General features: G+C 44.2%; 1 protein-coding gene across 1 annotated transcript in view; it reads left to right on the top strand.

Moving 5' to 3' along the window:
- RasGAP1 (Ras GTPase activating protein 1) overlaps positions 1-24,034 on the top strand; it is a 373,291-nt gene that overhangs the window by 39,317 nt on the left and 309,940 nt on the right. Inside the window, exon 2 of the mRNA XM_068380108.1 lies at positions 13,967-14,087. Within this exon, the coding sequence (XP_068236209.1) occupies positions 13,967-14,087 (121 nt within the window). The remainder of the gene's footprint in view (positions 1-13,966; positions 14,088-24,034) is intronic.

Here is a 24,034-nt window from a genome sequence, read left to right as displayed (position 1 = left end):
GGGCAACTTTTCTTACCTTAATAATTCCTGGTTGGTTTTTTCCTGGTCCTCGGGCGGTTATGCTCTTAGTGCTGAGCGACCGCTTTTGTAACCATGCTTAAGGGGCTGAGTGGTTGTAAGGCCGGACCATGGAATTCGTGCGATTATGCTCTTGGTGCTGAGCGGTCGTACTTGCAGCTACGCTCAAGGGGCTGAGCAGCTGCAGGAGCTCCTCTTTGGAGGGTTGCTCTTTGGTCAGCTTGCTGATCCAACGGCCCTAAGGGGCACTTTCATCAGTTCTTCTTGTCTCTTCTACGAAGTGTTCACCTCTCTCGTTCGCGAGAGAGGACACTCATAGAGACTCCTCTTCGGAGGACTCCCCTGCTGATGTTGCTGAAGGCTCAGTTCCCCCCTCCGAACATCCTTCGAGGGGGCAGCTGAGTCCAACGGTGTCTCCTGCGAGTGTCTCTCCACCTCGGGGGAGTTCACTAACAGAGACTCCTCTTCGGAGGACTGATGATGGTGTTCCTGTACGTGGTCGTCTTCATCTTCAGCCGCAGAGAATCCTCCTCGACGAGAACTGACCGTTGCAGCTGCTTCGCTAGACATTTCGGCAGATCGTTCGCAATCTCCGACACCTGCCAGACCTTCTTATCTTCCATCTCCGTTCCTGGACGCAGATGCGCTGTGGGCGCCACTCCACCCCGTTTTCCAACGGGCACCGGTCCCTTCGGGGCAAAGGGCTTATCTCACAATGTGAGTAAGTCCCTTTAGTGCCAGGTTTTTACCTGTGCAACCTCGTTCTCCTGCGCGCTCGCGCGCAGTAGTTCGCAAATGTTCTCCTGCTGTGGACCAGACTTCTGCTGAATCAACACTCCAGCGACCTCCTGTAGCTGAGTCTCACCGTAGATCTCCTGATCGCCAACTCTTCTGAGACCTGTGCGGCTACGCGCCATGTGCACCAACGGTCTCCTGAACGCCCATGATCGCCTGCTCGCCAGCGCACATCTGCTTGCCCTTTCCTGATGTGCGCAATGCGCGCCAATGTTCGCCCTCGCGCCCACAATCTCCGGATCTGGGCGCAGGCAGGGAGATTATTTCTTCGCTGAACTCCCACGTTCGCCTGCTCGCCAGCGCATATCTGCGCGCCCTTTCCTGATGTGCGCAATGCGCGCCAACGTTCGCCCACGCGCCCACGATCTCCGGATATGGGCGCAGGCAAGGAGATTATTCCTTCGCCTCCTCGTCGACGATCTCTCTGGTTCTGCACCCTCGCTGATATCTTCTGGCCGCGCAATTACGTGCCAACGATCTCCCCGGTTCCTGCCTCGTCGCGCGCAGTTCAAGAGGTTCCTACGCTAGCGCACAGGTGCTCGGGTTCCTCTGGACTCGCAGCGCCTTTCTGGAGTTTCGCGCGAAGTTCCAGTCCCAGCGCTCACGCGCTCGACAACGCGCCAGCACGCTTCCACATCACAGCGCGCCGCCCAGGAGGCGCCTAAGCTAGCGCACGGCCGGTCACAGGACCCCAGGGCTGTCCTTGCGTGCCAGCGATCTCCTAAGCGCCCGCGCGATTCTTCGCCTGCTCGCAAGCGTTTTTCAACTCGCCAATGCTCCCACGCTTCAAATCGTCGTAGGTCTCCTACGCGCTCACGCGTTAACTCTCCTGTACGCGATCGGTTGCTACGCGCCATCACTCGCCAATGCGCCTTCGCCCGCCAAAACACGCCATCGCTCGCTTACGCGCCATCGGTCTCCTGGCCGCCAGCGCTCGCCCTTACAACCGCTCGCGCGCGCATGCTACACCCATGTTTGCCCGCGCGCGAACCAACGATTTTTCCATCGCGCGAGAGCCAGCGCGATTTTGTCTGCTATTCCTGTTGGGTTTCGCAACACGGGCAACCTGGCGAGTCTTTTGGAGCGCGTACTTCCAGATCATTGTCGTCACGTTCTCCACCCGTAGACGCAGAGCAGTGCACGTGCAGGAGCAGGAAGAAGCTTCAGAGAGGTCTGGGCAACATTCTTCTCCTTCTTTTCAGACAAGCCCCATCATCTCTACTCCTCAGGATCACCCGATCCCCTTCCCTCCAGTGGGGTCGCTGACACTGTCTGTCAGCCGTCAGCAGAGGAGGTACTTCAAGATTATGGGGAAGTCTGGTTTATCTCTGCATCTCCACCATTCCGTGGAAGGGCTTCCAGGGGAATTTCTCTAGAGAAACTCTCCGCCAGGCAGGGGATATTCTTGGCTTCGGAGATCTTGAGCCAGGTGAAGGCCGCAAAGTGTGCCATGCAGGCCACTTCGTGGCTGGTCGTCTGGCTTGGATCTCTGGGCATCATGTTGTTATCCGAGGACTTGTCCAAGGAGAGCACCAGGAAGACCATGGAAACTTTCCTCCTCTCGGGCACGAGCACCATCGATTTCCGGCTCACCAAGTTTCGAACTTGTGGGCAAACTCAATGTTGAAGCATTGAGATGCAGTGACCGAGAGGTTCCTCTCAAAAGTCCCAACCGTGGATGTCGGCAAGCTCAGACACTCTTCCATCCTTGGAAAGAGCTTGTTTGAGCCCAAGGACATGGGACGGACAGCTGAGAGGTAGAGGAAATCGAATCACGATTCGCCCCTCCAAAAGGCGCTTACATCCAGACCCTACAAGCCTCCAGCGCCTCAACAACAACAGCCTCGTCGGCCTAGGACATCGGAACCGGCTCCGGCGGCAAAGACAAAGGTGTCTAAACAGCAGCCCCCTCCTATCAGGGACAAGAAGGACGGGAAGTCCTCCTGGGGAGGCAATAATCCTAGAGGGAGCGGCCGAGGCCGCAAACGCTGGGATTGGCAACCCCCCTGCCCCCCAGTTGGGGGATGCCTAAAGTTGCGCGTTCAGGTGGCAGCAACTCGGGGCTGATTCCTGCACGATCTCCGTGATCAGCCAAGGATATCGCATCCCGTTCATAACATCTCTACCTCCCCTGACAGCGAATCCAGTGTCGCTGAGCTCCTATGCATGGGATCGGCAAAGGGGCTAGCCCTTCGGGCAGAATTCGAGACCATGCTCTAGAAAGATGCTCTCCATAAGGTCGTCGACGGCTCCCCCCGGCTTCTTCAGTCGACTTTTTCTTGTTAAGAAGGCATCTGAAGGCTGGAGATCCGTCATCAGCTCCGAACAAGTTTGTCGAACAAACTTCGTTCAGCGTGAAACAGTAGAGTCGTTCAGACTTGCAGTGAGACCACAAGTCTTCAGGTGCACACTGGATCTGAAGGACGGGTACTTCCAGATCACAATCCATCCGTCTTCCAGGAAGTACTTGATATTCAGCCTAGACAACAAGGTGTACCAGTTCAAGGTGCTGTTTTTCGATCTCTCCACAGCACCGCAGGTGTTCACCAGAATGTTCACCCTGATATCTTCGTGGCCACACAGGATCGGCATCCGTCCCCTTCACTATCTGGATGACTGGCTAACCCCGGCAGTCTCGGAATCGACCCTTCTTCGACACTGAGGCAAGCCTCTAGGACTTTGCCAAGATCTAGGGATCATGGTAAAACTTGAGAAGTCTTCTCTGCTTCCATCCCAACAACTGGGATATTTAGGCATGATATTAGACACCAATCTCCACAAAGCCTTCCCATCAGTCGACAGGATAGCAAGGCTGAGGAGAGTCGCAGAACTTTTCCTCAGACGAGGAGAGCTTCCAACCCAATCTTGGTTACGTCTCCTAGGTCACCTTTCCTCCCTGACCCGTCTAGTTCCAAACGGCCGCCTCAGGATGAGATCCTTGCAACGGCGGCTCAAGTCCCGGTGGAACCAAGGCACGATTCCCCGGACACTCTGGTCCCTATGGGACCTGCGGAACGAAAGGACCCGCAGTGGTGGTTGTCCTATGGGAACCTTTGAATGGGAGTGGATCTTCGCGTCCTTCCCCCGCATTTGATGCTGTTCTCGGACGCGTCAAAAGAAGGGGGGGGGGGCACGTTCTGAACCAAAGGATCTCGGGCCTATGGTCAGAATCAGAAAGGCACCTCCACATCAATCTGCTAGGAATGAAGGCCGTATATCTGGCCCTTCAACAGTTCCAACAACCCTGGCGTGTCACTCCGTGAGCCACAACACCACGGTAGTGGCTTATTTCAACAAGCAGAGAGGTACCTTTTCATAACAGTTTTCCCATCTTGCAGTAGAGATACTGAGATGAACCGTTTCCACTCAATACCACTATTGGCTCGCTTCATTCCGGGCAAAGGAATGTGCTCTCCGACAGTCTGAGCAGAGCCTCGCAGATAGTGAGTGCCGAGTGGTCTTTGGACCCTCTAGTAGCCAACAAAGTCCTGACTTTGTGGTCCTGTTCGCGACAGCCTTGAACTTCAAGCTGCCGCTGTGCTACTCCCCAGTCCCGAACCCCAAGGCACTCTGGCAAGATGCCTTCCTACAACGGTGGGACAACATCGACGTCTACGCATTCCCACCGTTCTGTCTGGTGAGAAGAGTGCTCAACAAGACCAGACTATCGGTCAGCCTGTCGATGACTCTGATAGCTCCGCTACGGCATCATGCAGAGTGGTTCCCGGACCTTCTGTATCCCCTGACGGAACTCCCGAGAGTTTCCCCACCACACGAGCTACTCAAGCAACCACACTGCAACATCTGCCATAAAGCCGTAGCATCGCTTTGGCTTCACGCCTGGAGACTAACCAGCGAAAGTCATCCGCAGGGGTCTACCAGGCGAAGTGGAGAGTCTTCTGTGGTTGGTGTCGTGGGAGAGGTATCTCTCCCCTTGATGCCACTATTCCAGCTATAGCGGAATTATTGTATACCCACGGGAGGGAATGCGCCTTTCACTCTCGGCGGTGAAAGCCTATCGCTCAGCCTTAAGCCGCTTGCAGGCTGAAAGGAATAGACATTTCCTCCTCGCTGGATCTTTCTTCTCTCATACGAAGCTACGAACTTACCTGCCCCCAGTTGGAAGTGAGACCTCCTCCATGGAATATGGTTCGGGTTCTTAGGGCTCTCAAGAGACCTCCTTGCAAACCATTACGCCAGGCTTCTGTTCGTCACCTGACTTGGAAGACGGTGCTCGTACGTCGTCGCCCATTCAAGAGGAGAGGGGGAGGTAACGTTCAGGTTCGTCCCCGAGTTGGTCACTAGTCTCAAAATCTTGGAGCCCGGACCCCCGGTTCGACTCCTTCATGATTTCGAGTCTCCGTTCTGTAACATATGACCCAGACCATCTCCTACTATGCCCAGTAAGGACTCGGAGGTGTTATCTTAAGAACAGCTGCAGTTCGTCCTTACGTACAAGCCCTGTTTGGGAGCACAGGAAGGACGGAGAGGAGGGTCACCAAGAATACCTTTTCAGCCTGGATTCGGAGGGTCATCCATCACGCCCTGAATCCAGACCCTTCTCCGTCACGTTGCCTTAGAGCACACGACGTCAGAGGCATTGCAACGTCCCTGGCCTTCGAGAGGAACTACTCTGTGACGCAGGTGCTACAAGCTGGAGTCTGGAAGTGTCAAACGACCTTCACAGCCCACTACCTGCAGGACGTGACCCACAGGAGCTTCGATAGGTTTTCTATCGGCCCTGTGGTGGCTACACAACAGCTGGTCTAACCTCAGGCTCCTTAATGGACAGGTAGCAGAAGGTTGAGGGCATTGTTACCCGGTTTTAGACTGCATGAATGAAAGAAGTATGTCTGGCCCTTACTTCTTCCTTCATCCTCCCCTCTCTTGGGGAAAGCAGCATCCTGGGTTCTCTGCATAGCTGACCTCAAACCTCTGCAGGTAAACCATGCTTCCTTGTGTTCCTAGTATTAAGTATAATACTGTCGCATCCCCCATACCCTCATGAGGTGGTATTGGGAACGTCCTAGCCTAGAATTCCATCTAAGGGACTTCAGGTCAACTTCCTAGGACAAGTCACACTTCATCCCTCCACACACGAGCTCACATATTTGCCCGCCAGCCCTGTCCCCCAAGGCAAGTCCTACCTCTAAGCGAAGTGAATCAGTTCACCAGTGTGTGAGGGGGGAGGGGTAGCTAGCTACCTCTCCCCTACCCCCTCGCTAGCTAGCGAGAGGGTAGTTAACCCTCGTTAAAAGTCTAATGGCTTGTTATTTCAGCTACGCCGAAAGTAATACCCCATATAAATAGCTAAGGTTTGTATGGTTAGGAAAAATACAAATTATCTCCGAATTTTTCATTTTAATGTCGGGCAACTCCGGTCGAAGCTACTTCCCTGGCATTCAAGAGAAACTTCTCAGTGACGCAGGTTCTTGAGGCTGGGGTGTGGAAATGTCAAACTACATTCACATCCCCCTACCTGCAAGACGTGACCCACAGGAGACTCGATACGTTCTCTATCGGTCCTGTGGTGGCTGCACAACAGCTGGTTTAATACCTCAAGCTCCTTATTGGACAAGAGACTCGATACGTTCTCTATCGGTCCTGGGGTGGCGGCGCAACAGCTGGTTTAATACCTCGAGCTCCTTATTGGACAAGTAGCAGAAGGTTGAGGGCACTGTTACCTGGTTTTAGTCTGCGTGAATGAAAAGGTTTTACTGGGTCTTATTCTTTTCTTCATCCTGTTCTCTCTTGGGGAAAGCAGCATCCTGGGTTCTCTGCACAAGCTGACCTCAAACCACTGCAGGTAAACCATGCTCCCTTGTGTACCTAGTATTAAAACTAGTACCGTTCCATCCCCATACCCTAGTGAGGTGGTATTGGGAAAGTCTTGGTTACAACAGTTTTTCCTTCTAAAAGACTCTAAATAACTTTACCTGGATGGTCACATTTCTATATATCTTGTGTAGGTCGCGGACCTTGCGTAGCAAAGCTTTAGCGAGGTACAGGGACTCCTTATTTTTGAGTACTGACATACTCAGATATGGAGCCCCCGGGTGAGTTTGTATTCCAGTTACGGAACAAATTACAAATTTCTAGTAAATTTGTATTTTTCTTAATGATACGACCCCCCAGATGCTGAAGCCTTGATGAGGATGGGGGGCTTAGGGATTAGCAGCTGGGCTCTAATGAACAGTGGGAACTACTTCCCATTGGACCTCGGTGCCCAGCTGTCGATTCAACTAAATCAGTCAGCACTTTCTCTTTTACTTTTGATTATTTCTTTTTTTCTCCCATCTCTTCCTTTTGGGCTCGATATTGTTGACGACTTTGGCATGTTCGATTTTACTTTGGTTGCTGCTTTGTATTTGGCAGAGTGTGGGATGGACTGCATTCCATCTCAACCTGTGCCAATTTAGACGCCATCACCCTCTGGCAGACCCCATTGGGTGCAGACCAAGTCTGTTAAGAGTCGGGCTCCAGTGATCTGGTCTTAAGTCACCCATATTTGCGGGTAATGGGTGACGCCAGGCATTGGAGTCGACGGTGGGAGGGGCTAACTACCCCCACTGACCAGTGTACGCCCACCTTAAGAGAGGCAGCCCCTCTCTAATAGAGGACTGGTCCCCGCTGAAGCCTCTTCTTGTGTTGGGCCACATGGGATAGGAGGACTGACATCCTCCGATAAGAGGTGGATAACCCGGCTTGCTTTTTCAAAAAAACCCAACACCTCTGTTGACGACCTGGAAAATACAAACATGGACCTCGGTACATACAGCTCCAACTCGGGTTCTAACATTGTAACGTTCTAACATTGTAACGTTAGAACCTTATTCACGTCATGTGAATAATAAAACGCTAGAGAAGAAGAGAGAGAGAGTGAAAAATGATGACAGTACAGAAAGATATAGAAAAGTAGAAGTATTACCTGGTCACTATGAAGTAGTGAATTATGAAAAAATTTTTATCTTGGAATTTGAAAACGGAAGAAATGAGCGTATAAATGTTTTTAAAGCTAATAGAGAAATAGTTACTTTATGTGGAGGGCAGCCAAAAATTTTACCCCAGGGAAATGGAAGTCTCTTGATAGAGACACTGTCCCCATTACAAGGTGAAAGGTTAAAAACACTTACAACATTGAATGGTCATAGCATAAAATGCGTTTCACACCCTACTTTCAACCAGAGTAGAGGTGTGATATATGCTCCAGAATTGTTGGATATAGAGGAGAAAGAAATAGAGGATGAACTGAAAAGTCAAGGAGTAGTTAAAGTAGTCAGAATGAGAAAGAGAGTTGGAGAACAACTTATCCCTCTTGCTACTCTGATTATAACATTTGATCAATGCCGATTACCAAATGTTATAAAAGCTGGATGGCTATCTTTGAAGGTAAAACCATATATCCCGTCACCATTGCGATGTTATCATTGCCAAATGTATGGCCATTTAAGCCAGAAATGTAAAGAAAAACTAAACAATAAGCCAGCTGTTTGTGCCAACTGTGGAAAAAGTAGTCATGGAGTATGCATAGAAAACCCTAATTTGCATACATTGTGGGGAAGCACACCCAGCTACATCTAAAAGCTGTGTAAAATTTATTTTTGAAAAAGAAATCCAGGCTATTAGGACCATGGAAAGGGTTACTTTTAAAGAGGCTCGTAAAAGAGCTCTTGAAAAGCAAATAAGACCAGGGCAACCTTTTTCAATGGTTCTGAAGAAAAACTTGTCAAACCACACAGACGAAAATTATATCACTACTTCTAAGATAAAGAAACAAATGAAAGTAGTTAAAGAGGTTGAAAGTCCCATCAAAAATCTATATCCAGAAATTGTGGAAAAATCAAAACGGACACTTAAAGATCTGAAAATTATTCAAAAGCCAACTACTCCGATTTTAAACAATAGTACAAACCTCTCACAGGCCGTTTCCTTGCCTGATCTGATGGAGGTTGCACTCGAAACCAATTTACCTGGTGAACCCGTAGTGGGGAAGGTGCAAAAACCTGACAGATCACAACCTTTTAATCGAAAAAGAGAGAGACCTCCCTCCCTCTCTCCTCCTACCATAAGAAACATTAAAGTCACGACTTCCAATAAATATGATATCTTGTCTGCTGATGTTTCTGAACAACTAGAAGGTAAATTGAACCAATCAGAAATTCAAGTTGAGGTCCACCATCCTCCTCAACAATTAGATCAAAAGGACACAAAGAAAAAGAGAAACACAAAACCCACTATATCAAGATCCTCTCAAGAGTTACCTACGGGAAACATTGTTAGATCAAATAGTGCCATTGGGAAGACTTCATCTAAGGTGTCTTCCAAAAAATAAAACATAGTTTTTTCCTCCATTCTGCAATGGAATTGCCAGGGTTTAAGGGCGAAATATGAACAACTTAAGCTCCTCATACGTGAGCACTCCCCTATAACAGTATGTCTACAAGAAAGCAAGCTCGATGCTAATACTCCTTGTCCTCGAGAGTATGTTAGCTATAGGACACCATATGATCAACGAGCAGGGAGCCATGGGGGAAGTCTTATATACGTTCGTCGAGATGTTCCCCAAATATCTTTGTCTATCTGTACCCCTCTGCAGGCAGTGGCTGTACAGATTGATATAGGGAGAAAATACACAATCTGTTCTCTTTACTTGCCTCCAAATGATAACATCTCATATGATAATATAGTAGAGGTGATTAAACAACTCCCACAACCCTTTCTCTTACTAGGAGACCTTAATAGTAGACATCCTCTATGGGGTGATGTTTTAGCAAATGCAAGGGGTAATATTATATCGTCAATTTTGGAGAATGAAGATGTCGGATTCCTCAATACAGGAGAGCCCACACATTTTCATGTACAGACAGGTACCTTGTCCTGCATTGACCTATCAGTTGCAAGCTCTAACTGTCTTCTCGATTTTAATTGGAGAACATTAGATGATTGGCATACTAGTGATCATGCACCAATCATTATAAACACCAACAATGGTCCACCTTTACAAAGATCACCTCGATGGAATCTTGATAAGGCGGACTGGAATAGATTTCGGGAGTTAAGTGAAATTGAAGGAAATGCAGAACAGTTTGAAAGTGTTGATGATGCCATAGACTTACTTAATGGAACTCTTCACACAGCAGGAGTGAATTCCATTCCCAAAACAACTGGGATATTCAGACGACGACCAGTCCCCTGGTGGTCGTCAGAACTAACTGCCCTGCACAGAGCCACAAGAAAGTCTTTAACTCGATTGCGCATGCACCGTAATGAGGAGAATTTAGTCATATACAAGAAATGTAGAGCACAGTTCCGCCGTGCCATGAAAGAAGCTAGGCGCCAGTCTTGGATGTCCTTTGTTTCCTCCATTAACAGTAGAACACCAACATCATCTGTGTGGAGGAAAGTAAAAAAGATAGCAGGAAAATTCACCCCAAACCCACCACCAGTGTTAAAGATAAATGGCCAGTATATGACTGGAGCAACCGAAGTTAGCAATGCCCTGGCTGACCATTTCTCAAATGTATCGTGCAAGTGTCAAGCAGCTCCTGGTCACCAGTATAGGAGCAATGAAGAAAAGAAAGTTTTAAACTTCGCAACAAGAAAGCAAGAGTCATACAATTCTCCTTTTACTGAAAGAGAATTTGATTCTGCTCTTGCTACTTGTAACGATACAGCCCCTGGACCCGATGGAATTCCATATGCAATGATTAAACATGTACCTTTTAATACAAAGTTATTTATTTTAAGCATTTTTAATAGAATATGGCATGATCATAGTTATCCAAGTGTTTGGGAACTAGCCATTATTTTAGCCTTTTTAAAACCCGGTAAGGACAAGTTTTTAGCAGCAAACTACCGACCTATTGCATTGACATCTTGTTTATGTAAAATCATGGAGAAGATGGTCAATGCAAGAGTGATTTGGTACCTTGAAAAGAAGAATATTTTATCACCCATTCAATGTGGATTCAGGAAAATGCACTCAACGACTGATGTGCTGATACAACTTGAGTCCTCCATTTGTGAAGCCTTTGCTTCCAAACAGCACCATGTGACAGTTTTTTTTTATCTTGAAAAGGCATATGATACCACATGGAGATACGGTATACTTAAAAGAATCCATGAGTGCGGATTGAGAGGTGAGCTACCACTATTCATCCAGTCATTTCTTTCACATAGAGTTTTCCAAGTGAGAGTTGGGGAAGCTCTATCACAGAGTAAATGCCAGGAAGGAGGCGTTCCTCAGGGGAGTGTGCTGAGTGTAACCCTTTTTGCACTAGCAATTAATGGGATATCCTCAGTCATTCCCCGGGATGTTCTTGCAACATTATTTGTGGATGATCTCTCCATATCATTTGCTGGAGCCAGAATGGCAATGGTTGAGAGAAAAATCCAACTCTCTATTGATAAAATTATCCATTGGGCCGATATGAATGGATTTAAGTTCTCAACAAGTAAAACTACAATTGTCCATTTCTGTCGTATACGGGGAGTACATCCAGACCCGGATATATACATCAAAGGTCAACGGATCCCATGTGCAAGTGAAGCAAAATTTTTAGGGTTGATATTTGATTGTAGGCTTACATGGGTTTCTCACTTAAAAACATTAAAAGCTAAATGTGTTGAAGCTATGAATCTTTTAAAAGTCTTGTCCCATACATCATGGGGGGCAGACCGCATTACAATTTTAAAATTATACAAGGCCTTGATATTTTCCAAAATTAGTTATGGATGCGAATTATACTCCTCAGCAACCCCAAGCCGGTTAAAAATACTAGATTCAATACATCATGCTAGCATTAGATTGTCCACAGGAGCCTTTAGAACCTCCCCTATCACAAGTCTCCTTGTTGATGCTGGGGAGTTGCCTCTGGACCTTTACCGAATGTCCTCTATTATTCGGTATTGGTTTAGATTGCAAAGACTCCCCAATTCTTCAGCCTTTCAAACTGCAAGCATTGTAAGGCACTCAACCTACTTTGAGTTGCACCCAAAATCTCCTCAACCTTTTGGGTTTCGGGTTAACCAATTATTAAACAATCTGGATATAATTAGAAATAAGGTGCTTCCATTCAAGGTATCATCAACGCCTCCATGGAAATTACCTGACATATCTTTTTGTAGATACTTTATTGGAGTTAAGAAGAATTTGACTGACTTAGAATCCAGGTCTCTTTTTATGGAACATGTTGAAGAACATAGAGGATCGACTTTTATATATACTGATGGCTCCAAATCTGATGCTGGCGTTGGATTTGGAGTACATAGTAATGATTTTAATTGTAGAGGTGCACTTCCTCTAACAGCTTCCATATTTACTGCCGAACTGTATGGCATATTAACCGCTATTGAGAAAATAGCTTTGGAAAAGGAGGGTAATTTTACAATTTTTAGTGATGCAAGGAGTGTTCTTCAAGCTTTAGAAGTTTTTAATTCTAGTAACCCTCTAGTTTTAAAGATTTTAGAATGGCTTTTTATTATTGGACGGAAAGGTATAACTGTTCGATTTTGTTGGGTTCCAGCACATGTAGGTGTGTCTGGGAATGAGAAGGCAGATTTACTGGCGAAGAATGCGGCATCCGAGTTGCTACCAAGGAGGTATCCCATTCCATGTAACGATTTCCTACCTTACATCAAGAAGTTGGTTTGTGATAAATGGCAACAGCACTGGGATAGTCAAGATGGCAATAAAATGAGGGAAGTAACAAATATCATATCACCTTGGAGGTATAACATGATTCCCCGAAAATGGGAGACGACTCTTTGTCGTCTCCGTATTGGTCACACACGGTTGACACACGAGTTTCTGCTGAAGGGCCAACACCAACCGTATTGCGAGGACTGCTTAGTACCTTTAACAGTGAGGCATTTGTTGACCGAATGCCCTAATTTTACTAACTTAAGAAATAGATATCTGTTTGAGGCTCGAGGTGAGGATGGCAGGTTTATCCTTGCCAAGATTCTTGGACATGATGTGTCTTACTATGCGAGCGGAATTTTTAGATTTATTTCAGAAGCAGGTCTTCTGAAAACTATTTAACTATTGTAATGACTTCTTAATATTTATGGTTTTAATCGAATTTGCTTTTAATTTTCATATACAGTAAATGGTATCGGCGTCAATGACCTTAGATGTCAGGATGCCAGAAAACTTTCAATCAATCAATCAATCAATCTTAACGATACGAACCGTAGCTATTTATACAAACTTGCCCACCAGCCCTATCCCCCTTGAAGTCCTACTTCCAAGCAAAGGGAGCTAAATCATAGGTGTGTGAGTGGGAGCGGTAGTAAGTTCCTTTTCCTTAATCCATATCAAAAGTAGGCGCTCCATCTCATTATGTAAATCAGAGCGCAACTTTGACATGATAGTTATGCCTTGAGATGGCTGCACCTTCTTTATTGCATCCTTTTGTTTGAGAATGGTGGATATGGTTGACGCATTACGATCATATTCTGCGGCCAAATCACAGATTTTCTCACCTCGTTCATGCTTTATTTCCATCGAGATCATTTTCTTGTTTTTTTCCTTATCCCTAACCTTATCCTTAGACTTCGGACCCATGGTTCACACAATAAATGGTAATGAAATAAAGGAAAACAAATGAGAATTGTAAACACACAATAACACAATGTTTTTTATACGATGATAACGAACACACTGGGAGACAGAAGTTTGGATAACCTCGGGTTCCGAGTGAGTGTTCGGATCGACTCGGGTAGCCAAACGAACACTGCCACCTACCAATGGCATTGCGCGATTTTTGAAATTGTATCTCATAAAGATCATGGTATCTCAGGGCGTAAATATAGATACAATGTATCGCCGTATTTCAAAAGAATCGTATATTAGAGCATTCGTATCTGAAGGTATTACTTTATGAGGATAAATTGCTAACATAATGCAAGTGCTATTTTGTCTTAGTGTTATTTTTAATCATTTAGTGTATTTTCAATCATTCACAGAGAATACCATATATTATTTTTCTAAAACATTGTTCACGCTTTAATTCCTACCTTAAGGTTGAATAGTAGTTACTGTACATTATGTGGTATTTTTTTTTAGATGAATTTTTGTGACAATTTGTCATAGAAATTTTTGCATTTTAGGCAAATAATCTAACTTCCGAATTTTATTTTTGTTTTATAGGTGAAGCAAAAAATCTTTATGTACGAAATCATGGTAATGCAAGTCCCAGGGATGTATATTGTACAGTATCACTCGACCAAGAGGAGATATTTCGGTCGGCTCCTGTAGAAAAGACAACTGGGTAAGTAATTTGTGTATTTTTATTTTTGTGTTCATGTTCAAGACCTAAAAAGGCATTAGAACCATTAGTGTGCTTCATACCGAACTGTTTACTGTTCCTTTATCCTTTACTAAAATTTTTATAGTGTTCCTCCAGGCAGTAGCTTTATCCAGTATTTTGGTTTCTTATTTTATTACTACTCTTCTTGCTGAGCATGTTCACTACTGTATTATTATTTATTCCTACACTGATACAAGACTTCGTCCATTCATAGGAGTTTGATTTTCGTGAAGCTTGAAAACTTTGCCTTTATGATTATAATGAGGACTCCATGCTGCAGGGGGCATACTTTCTCACAAGCTAGTGGCAGTGGCAGTCTTCCCTGTGGAAGCCATATAGCAGGAGAAGGAAGTAGTAATCCATTAAGTCTTTTTCAGATGTTGACCCAGGTGACAACACCCTAATGATATGGCCATCTTTGTATGGCTGCTCTAGTTGCACCTACTAGTGCTGCCCGTGTGTGTGTATGAGAACCTTGCCCCTTCACGACCATTCAAAGGAGCTGTCAATCCTTTGGACATAAGAAGGATGTCCTTCCCTCCACCCATAGTTCAAAGGAATTCGTGGAAGGACAATGTCCTCTGCTGGATCATTTGTCACTTGAATGGAAAATACTTAATTTGATGTCTTTGGATGATGAACATGATTAGTCATTCAGTGCTTTCTTTCAGAAAGCGAGAAGCTCCTGTTGTGTGCGCCACTATGCGTGCTTACTCTCTCCTGCAGATTCCTCCTATTTGCGCTTGTACCAGTTCTCAAGATCTCGCTTTTAGTGAACATTTACAAGACCTTGAAGACTGAATCTCAAGAATGGGAGCTTGTCAGGGCTTGGACAATCACTTGCTCATAAATTCCTGTGTTCTTGCTGTTGGTGTACGAGCACAAGACTTCAATATTTTTCCCAGTGCCCACAAGACTTTGAGCATGCTGTGGCTTGTTATCGCACACCATCTTGCGCACCTAGGCAATTATAGACAGATTAACAAGTGGATTCCATGGTTCTTGTAGCAGGGAGGGCATTCTACTCTCATGACAGAGTCCTCGGACTCTCGTCATGTCGAGTCCTAGGGCCCTCATGGCAAGGAAACTTCGGTTTCCTGTTGCTTTGACCCTTCGTGGTTTTGCAACCTTTGTTACGCTGAGCCATCGGGTTCTCATACCTCTTGTCACGGTGAGCCCCCATTCTCTCGTGACTGGGGAACCTCGATTTCCTGGTGCGCTGACCCTTTGAGGTTTCACAGCACCAGTCTGAGCCTGCGGGCTCTTATTCCGGGCGCTACGCTGGACCTTCGGGTTCCCTTAGCTGGGAGTCCGGTCCTTCTTGCCTCGCGAAACCTTTGGGTTCGTGCGGTCATGTTCTCAAGACAGTGTGTTTTCGGACTCGTCACGCTGAACTCACGGGTTCTCGTGACTAAGGTTATGCCGAGTTGGTTGACTCTCATAACAGAGAATCTTCAGATTCTCGTCACGTGAAACAGGGTCCACACGACATGCTGCCTGAGGGATGCCTTCTCCCTCTAGGTAGTCGCGTGAACCCTTTTGGTTCCACAACACGCTGCCTGAGGGTTTCCTCTCCCTACAGGTAACAATGACATAGTTCCTTTGGGCTCTGATCATGCTTCTGGTCGTGTGAAGCCCTGTGGGTTCACACGACACGATTCTTGAGGGTTCCATCAGGAAGCGGAGACAGAGTTCTTGCGGGTTCTCATCATGTCGATCCCTCAGGGTCATGTGAAATAGATTCACGAACCTGTTGGGTCGTGAGAAAGAGATTCACGATCCCTTAGGGTTGTGCGAAATGGATTCACGGTCCCTTAGGGTCACGCAAATTGGATTCACGATCCCTTAGGGTCGCGTGTTATGGATTCAGAAGCCCTAGGTTCTCATTGCGCCGAATCTCTTGGTTCCTGCGATCCAGAGTTTTCTCTGAAAACTTTGTGGTCGATCCCCCCCTCCCTCCACCCTCCCACTTCTAGTGGTTGGGTTTGCAGGAGGCCGGTGGTCATTTCTTGTCATCGAGAAACCCCCAACTGCCGGGACGGAAGCTAGCCGAAAATTTATTATTACATTCCAGTTCATTTCCCCGGGCAGGTCTTGTCTGCATTAGACGGTAGTTTTTCTCGCTAGCGAGAAAATGTTTGATGGCAACCCCGTACGGAAAGCGGTCAATGGCTAGCTAATGTATGGTCTAGTTGAAGCAAGCCCCCGCATACGAGACGTCACCCTTTTCGGGAGACTCTCGTTCCTGAGAAGTTTTACATAACTAAAATGGGTGTTGTTAAAAACTCATAAAGACTGTAAGAACTCCTTCCCGGAGCATGCGCTTTCAAGACAAAACCATGAGGTTATTATCATAAAACTCAGGTTCTACCGTTTGATGGAGTCAGCCGCATCCCGTCATTGTACCTCGAGTACAATCACTTAACTTTTTACATGATAGGCTTCTGAGACTTTTTACCCTGACAGGGTTGTCTCAAGCAATTAGTCCCGAAGGAGCAGTGTTAGCCTACGTTTTCGAACAATAGCAACATCGTGAGCATCTCTTCATTACGTTTAAGAACGTTAACAAACCCTGCTCACAGGGAACCAGACAACCTTGTCTGTATATGAATGCTGGCTAGGCCCTCCCACAAAGAGGAGACCCAAACCAAAGGAGAAATGATTGCTTCCATAACTATATTTTGTTTGAGGACATATGATCTCTCATTCAAAAAAATACAACAGTTAGTCGACGATTAAAAATTCCTTGGCCAATAGTGGGATTCATCGCGCATACATTATTCCCACAACCGGATTTGTCGCAAACGTTTTCCCAGAGGCAGAGATTACTCATGCGCTAATGCAGACGGGGAAGTACATATGCGTGCAAGCGATCTTTCTGCCAATAAGGGCTATAATACATCTTGCAATTTAGAACTCCATTCTAATAAGTTGTATAGCTATATCCCTTACTGAAACCAGCTTATTCAGTACATTACAGGCAGTTCTCTACTTACGACGTACTCGACTTGTGACGATTCGCTTTACGGCCATTTTTTCAGGGGGATGACGTCACAAGTCTTTTGGAAATATTACGCTTTTAGGACAAATATTTTCTTGGAAATAATCTGTTTTCTTATATAGAAATAAACTGAATTATCTTGGTAAATTATTAGTTTCTTTTATTGATAATATACAGTATCCATTTTTGGTAAAAAGTGCATTAAGAAAATTTTTAACATCTGTCGAGTTCACATCATATGATTGGTGACATCATATCACCAGCAGAAAGCAATACAGTGATTTCCTTCTATTAGGCTAACGATTAGTATTAGTATTCCCATTATCGACTATTAAGTAATGATACAAAGTATTTTGTGGGTTTGTATCAGTTATCATGAGTACTACGTAGCGTAAATTTAAATCAACGCTAGTTTTATTTAGCCTAATCTCTAATAATAAATCTATATTTATCTAAAGAAAGTACAATACACTAATAGGACAAATATTTTCTTAAAAATAATAAATTTATTTTTACATAATGAAAATAAAATACTTTTGCTTGGTAAGTTAGTAATTTCTTTCATTTGTTGCAAGAAAAAAAAAGAAAATGGATCTACATATTTTGCAAGTCATGCTTTGTAGAATTTACGTCACGTATCTTGTGACGTCATATTTCTGGTGGAAGAACGCTGGCAAACCGAATGATTCCTTTCGGCGTGTTACCGAGTAATCTTATTACAGTATTCCCATCATCGAAACACCGAGTAACGATATCAAGTGGTCTGTATTAGTAGTTATGAGAATAGTACAACTTATTGTAAATTTAATGGGGAAAGGTGAGTGGCAAAACGAGTGATTTTGTTCCGATACGTTACCATTCCCATAATCGAAGCATAGAGTAATGATACAAAGAATTTCTAATAATGTCCAAAGAAATATGAAGATTTAATAGTGAATTAAAAATAGAAAGAGAGAGAGAGAGAGAGAGAGAGAGAGAGAGAGAGAGAGAGAGAGAGAGAGAGAGAGAGAGATCGTATTACTTTATAACTAAAAATAAGGTCTATAAACAAACTGTATGGAAGATGTGATACCCTGTAACATTGGCCGTGATGTAATATTCATTCCAAAGAGATTTTGAATGTTAAAAAAATTATATAACTCCGTTTTATTCGTACTGTATGGGCACATAATCACAATACGGTAACATGACCTTGAGATCAGCTGATGCCTACCGAAAGTAATTGTTTATTATTGAAAGACTCTAGAAATTGAAAAAATAGAATACAAACATGCTTTAATAAACCACAATAATGACAAATGAAATATGAAGGCTTAATAATGAATAAAAAGTTAGATACTGTATGAAGCTTTTAATATGAACTATCCGTAACCAGTACGGGCCTGCACACACGCACAGAGAAATTGGGAGCTATGACGTACAGTGAGAGTGACAACGTTTTTTCATGATAATTATTAATATCTTTAAACGAACTGTGTGAAAACAGTGATATCCTGTAACATATTGGTGCTGATGTAATATTCATCATGAGGATATTTCGAATAAATTAAGAAATTATATAAAAAATACGCCACTCGCATGTGCGCAATCTTTCGATACGGTAGAGGGACCTTCAGATCAGGTGATCATAACCAAAGGTAAACAAAATATAAAGTAATTCTTGATGTTTGAAATTCTTCTGTAATTGAAAAATAAATACAAAAATACTTTAACAGAGAATATATCCTACTAAACAAGAAAAGGAAATAAGGATATACATCCTACTAAACAAGAAAAGGAAATAAGGATATACAGTACAGTAAGAAAATATTGTATGACTTAGATGATTGCTGAATCATGACTCATCATAATAAATCTACGGAAACTTCCTTTTTTGAGTTCGTCATACGTCGAAATCGATTTATGATGCGTCTCTCTGTCCCTATCTCCGTCGTAAGTCGACGACTACGTGTACTTCGTCGACTTAACTGTAACCAGATTTGCAGACAGTATTTATGTTCTGCCTTTTTATAGGCACTTCTTTCCTTTCTTCCCAATCGGAAGTCCTAGTCTCTTACAAAGACTTTAACCGGAAACTTTTCATAAGTGTATCTGTTCCCTAGTAGGAAACATTCAATACTTAAGCCAGTTTACCAGTCGAAGACAGAGAGATACAAACGTTTTTGTCCTAAGAAGGAGGAATCTCGGTTGCAAATGTTTTCAACGTTCTCCAACTGAGTTGCGGACACGAGTTTAAGACGTTCTACGCCCATATGCTTGTCCTGCTCACAGTTCTGTGTTTCTACTCCATAGATAGACTTATGCATATTACCCATCCAACAATAGATTGAAGTTACGTCTCAATCTCTTCTTTTGGGAATGGTTAAATGCGTTCGGTAGTTAGTGACTGGTCTCCTGTCCGGAATTCGATCTCTGTGGAGAATCGCTTTTATAACATAAGCTGATTTGGCTTCCTGGTTTACTGTTTTGTATCAATTTTATTTGGCCAACCCCCACTAGATTGGCGATAGTTAGAGGAAGGACAGGATCCTCCCCATCATTGCAGGAATATGCAAGTAGTTGCACGTCTTGACATCATCTTGAGATGTTTTTCGTGCTATGCAGTCTCCCCCCCTTCTGAACGAACCGCGGATAGTGGATGGCAGATTAGAGCCTCCGCAAAGAGGCCAATCTTCTCGTCTCCCCTCTGGAACTGATGCTCTCTTCGGATGCATCAAAAAGAGTGGGGGAGAGGACATATGCCGCACCATTCCATCTTTGTCCGTTGGCCGAATTAGAAAGGTTCCAGAATTTATCTCTCTTAGAGAACCATGTAGCATTAGGAAGCCTCAGATGGACAGAGGACAGCTAGGTGCCTCCATCCACTCGTGTCATTCCTGGTAACAGGAATGTGCTTGCAGATAATCTGAGCAGGACCACTCAGATGGTGGTCTCCTAGTATCTTTGAATCATCTTGTAGCCAAAAAAGCCTTAACTTTGTGGGGTTCCCTGATTATGGTCCTGCTCGTAACGGCCCTGAACTTCAGGCTCCCGCACGACCGTTATCCATTCCCAGAACACCAGGCTCTCGAACAAGATGTATTCCAAGATCGGTGGGATAGCTTAGACGTGTACGCTTTTTACCCCGTTCGTTCTGGTGAGAAAGTCCTCAGCCAAGTCAGGATAAGCAAGAATTTATCAATGTCTCCAATAGCTACGCTATGGCATTACGCAGAATGGTTCCCGGACCTTCTGCAGCCCCAAAGGAACTTCCTCCATGACACGATCTTCTAAACAGCTACATGCCAACACTTTCCAGAGCCGTAGCTTCGCTTCGACTTCAAGTCTGGAAACGGTCCTACACCTCTGTAAGAGGGGCCTTTTGCAACGAGTTGCGGAAAAGATGTCTAAACACCTCAAACGCTTTTCAGCGTCAGTCTTCCTGGCGAAGTGTTTGGTCCTTTATGACTGATGTCGTGGAAAGGGGATCTCTCCCCTCGATGCCTCTACTCATACAAAGTTTGAGATAACTTGTCCCGTCGGATCTCAACCTCCTCCTGGGAATGCGGTTCGGGCCCTTCAGTCCCTGAAGCCCCCTATCTACGAACCTTTATGCCAGGCAACAGATAGCTTCTTTACATGGGAGATGGCTTTTCTACTCTCTTTGGCTTCGGCCAAGAGAGTTAGGGAGTTGTATGATCCATCTTCTGACGTCTCCTACTCTAGGAGATGGGGAGAAGTAATTCTCAGTGGGGTCCCTGAGTTGATAGCCAAGACTCAAAATCTGAGTGTGCTGTACCCTAGGTGTGGCCCATTCCGGATAGGGAGTCTTTGTTCGGTAACCGAAGACCCAATTCAACTGGAGTTTCTCCCACTGAGGAGTCTGTTGTGTTACCTTATGAGAATGACACCAGCTCGTCCCCGTGTGTCAGCACGGGGAAGGTCAAGAGGAGGGTTACAAGGCTTTCCTTTCCCTAATGGATCAGAAGGCTATTGAGTTTGCTCTCAGTTCAGACCCTCCTCCATCCAAGGACCCAAAGCTCATAACGTCAGTGGCATTGCTACGTCCCTGCCGTTCTAGAAAACTACTCTGTGGCGCAGGTACTGCAAGCGAGCGTGGGGAAGTGTCAATCGACCTTCACTGCCCACTTCCTGCAAAGACGTAACCCATACGAACATGGAGACCTTTTCCATTGGTTCTGTGGTGGTTGCACAACAAATGGTCTAAACACCTTAGGCTCATTGAGGGACAAGTGGCAGACGGTTGAGGACTGAGGTTACCTGGGTTAGTCGGGGGTGAATGAGTAAGAATGACTGGCTTCTTTCTTCCTTTCACCTTCTTCCCTCTGGGGAAAACAGCTCTGCAAGCCTCTGCATAGCTTACCTCACCTTTCTGCAGGTAAGATTAATTTTCTTTGTGTCACTTAAGTATAGAATAATACTTAATGTCCCCAATACCTTGTTGAGGGAGGGTATTGGGTAAGTCTTAAGAACTTTAGGTTTTGCACTAGAGTTCCTATGTTAAAGGCAAGCCATACTGTTATTTTCACTCATACACAAGCTTCTGTAGGTTGCTATCAGTGTATTACCTCATATAGGCACTTGATTTTAGCTAGGGTAGGGTTCCTTCTACTATCGATCACAGATCAAAATAGAGAGGACCCTGGGTCATGACCAAGGCCAGTTGGTGAGGACTTTCTCCCTCCTAAGAGTAAGTCACTTCTGTAAATTGTGGAGGGTTTGTATTTGGGCCAGAACAAATAACAAATGTGGAAGTAATTTGTATTTTTTTTAACTTACAAACCTGGAGCTATTTATACAAATTGGCCCGCCACCCTGTACCCCGAGAAGTCCTGCCATAAAGCAAAGTGGTTAATCAGCCAAGAGGTGGGAATGAGCCGGGTAGCCAGTCTACCCCATCCCAACCCACTAACTAGCGGATGGGGTAGTTATCCCTCACTAAAAATCATCATGCTCATCATTCAGCTACTCCAAAAGTAATACCCCCCTATAAATAGCTTTAGGTTTTTATGCTAGGAAAAATACAAATTACTTCCAAACTTGTTATATTATTATTATTATTATTATTGTTATTACTACTATTACTATTATTATTATTATCATTATTATTGGCTAAGCTACAGCCCTAGTTTGAGAAGCAGGATACTTTAAGCCCAGGGCTCCAGCAGGGAAAAATAGTCCAGTGAGAAAAGAAAACAAGGAAATTAATAAACTACAAGAGAAGTAATGAACAATCAAAATACTTTGAGAACAGTAACGACATTGAATTAGATTTTTCATATATAAACTATATAAACTAAGTAAGATAGAATAATGTGCCTGAGTGTACCCTCAGGCAAGAGAACTCTACCCCAAGACAGTGGAAGACCATGGTACAGAGGCTATGGCACTACCCAAGACTAGAGAACAGTGGTTTGAATTTGGATTAGCTTTCTCCTAGAAGAGCTGCTTACCATGGATAAAATGACATTACTGAAACTCTAAACCGAATCCTTGATAGTGTTAGAGAATGGATGACATTTAAACAACTAAAATTAAATGAAAACAAAACTAAATTCATGGTGGTGGGCAAGAGTAACAGCGTGAGAAACTTAGGTTATATTCAAATGAACATAAATAATGACTCGGTGCCGATATCTAGTAAAGTTCGAGATCTAGGTGTATTTCTTGACTGTAACCTGTCTCTAAATGGCCAAATAAATAATGTACTAAAAACTGCTGGTTATCATTTAAGAAATATTGCGTTTTAAAAAAAGTATTTGGATGAAAATTCTGTAAAGAAACTTGTGATAAACTGTGTTATTACCTGGATTGACTACTGCAACTCACTCTATTATAATTTACCAAAAGTGCAACTTAAGAAATTACAAAAAATAATAAACAGAGGAGCGAGACTAATGGAAGGTGTCCCACCTAGAGAAAAGATGACCCTTTACTAATCGATTACACTAGCTGCCGATTAAAGCAAAAATTTGATTTAAAATATGTACAATAACCTACCAAGTTATCAGAACCGGGCATCCAAAATACTTAAGAGAACTGCTATATATTGCCCAGCCAACAAATCGTGTCGACACGAGAATAGTTATAGATGGCTTCAAACTGTTGGAATCTAGATTTATGTCTACTTTAGGCTCCAGAGCCTTTAAATATGTAGCCCCAAGACTATATAATAAGCTCCCACGAAACATTTGAATGATTGAAAACATTAAGGCTTTCAAGAGGAAACAGAAGACTTTCTTATTTTTAAACATAAGACTTACCCGGTAATTATATATATAGCTTACGTCCCTGACGTTACGGCAGAAAATTCAAAACTCGTGCCAATTGCCGATTGGATAGCCAGGTGTGTACCACCCCTGCGCCCTAGCGAGGTACCTAGGAACCATTCCAGGAACCTTCATATATTCCCTGCCGCGCTAGCGGCAAGATGTTGGATTTTTCACCCGCTATAACCTGTATATTACAGTTATCTTGGTGATGTACAATTTATTCTTAGCCTTTGCTGGTTGGATTTTATTTTTAATGAGTGTTAGTGCTTTAACTACGTTTGTATCTTAGCAGAGGTAGGAATGGGAGTTTTTTCCCCTACTGTAAAACTTAAAAACCTACTCTTTAAACATGATGGCGGAGATCGTTCCACCATCTCTATGACGTCACAATTGTGTGACGTAAGCAACATAGTACTGCGTAATATGTTGCATAATTCTTTTCTTTGCTTTTTCTTGTAAAGAATGAAAAGGAAATCTAACTTACAATAAGTATTTAACTTTTAGTTTAAAAAGATTATATTAATTTTTAAGAAATTTTCGTGTTTTTAGTATTCGTTCTTTAAATCATCGATACTATTTTCAAAGATTAAATAGAACTAGCATATTGTTAATTTTCGCTGCGTAGTTCTCATGAA

Source organism: Palaemon carinicauda, chromosome 9, assembly GCF_036898095.1.
Source record: "Palaemon carinicauda isolate YSFRI2023 chromosome 9, ASM3689809v2, whole genome shotgun sequence".
Classification (NCBI taxonomy): Eukaryota; Metazoa; Arthropoda; class Malacostraca; order Decapoda; family Palaemonidae; genus Palaemon; species Palaemon carinicauda.
The sequence above is the reverse complement of the archived record's forward strand: the minus strand, read 5'-3'. Positions and strand labels throughout refer to the sequence as shown.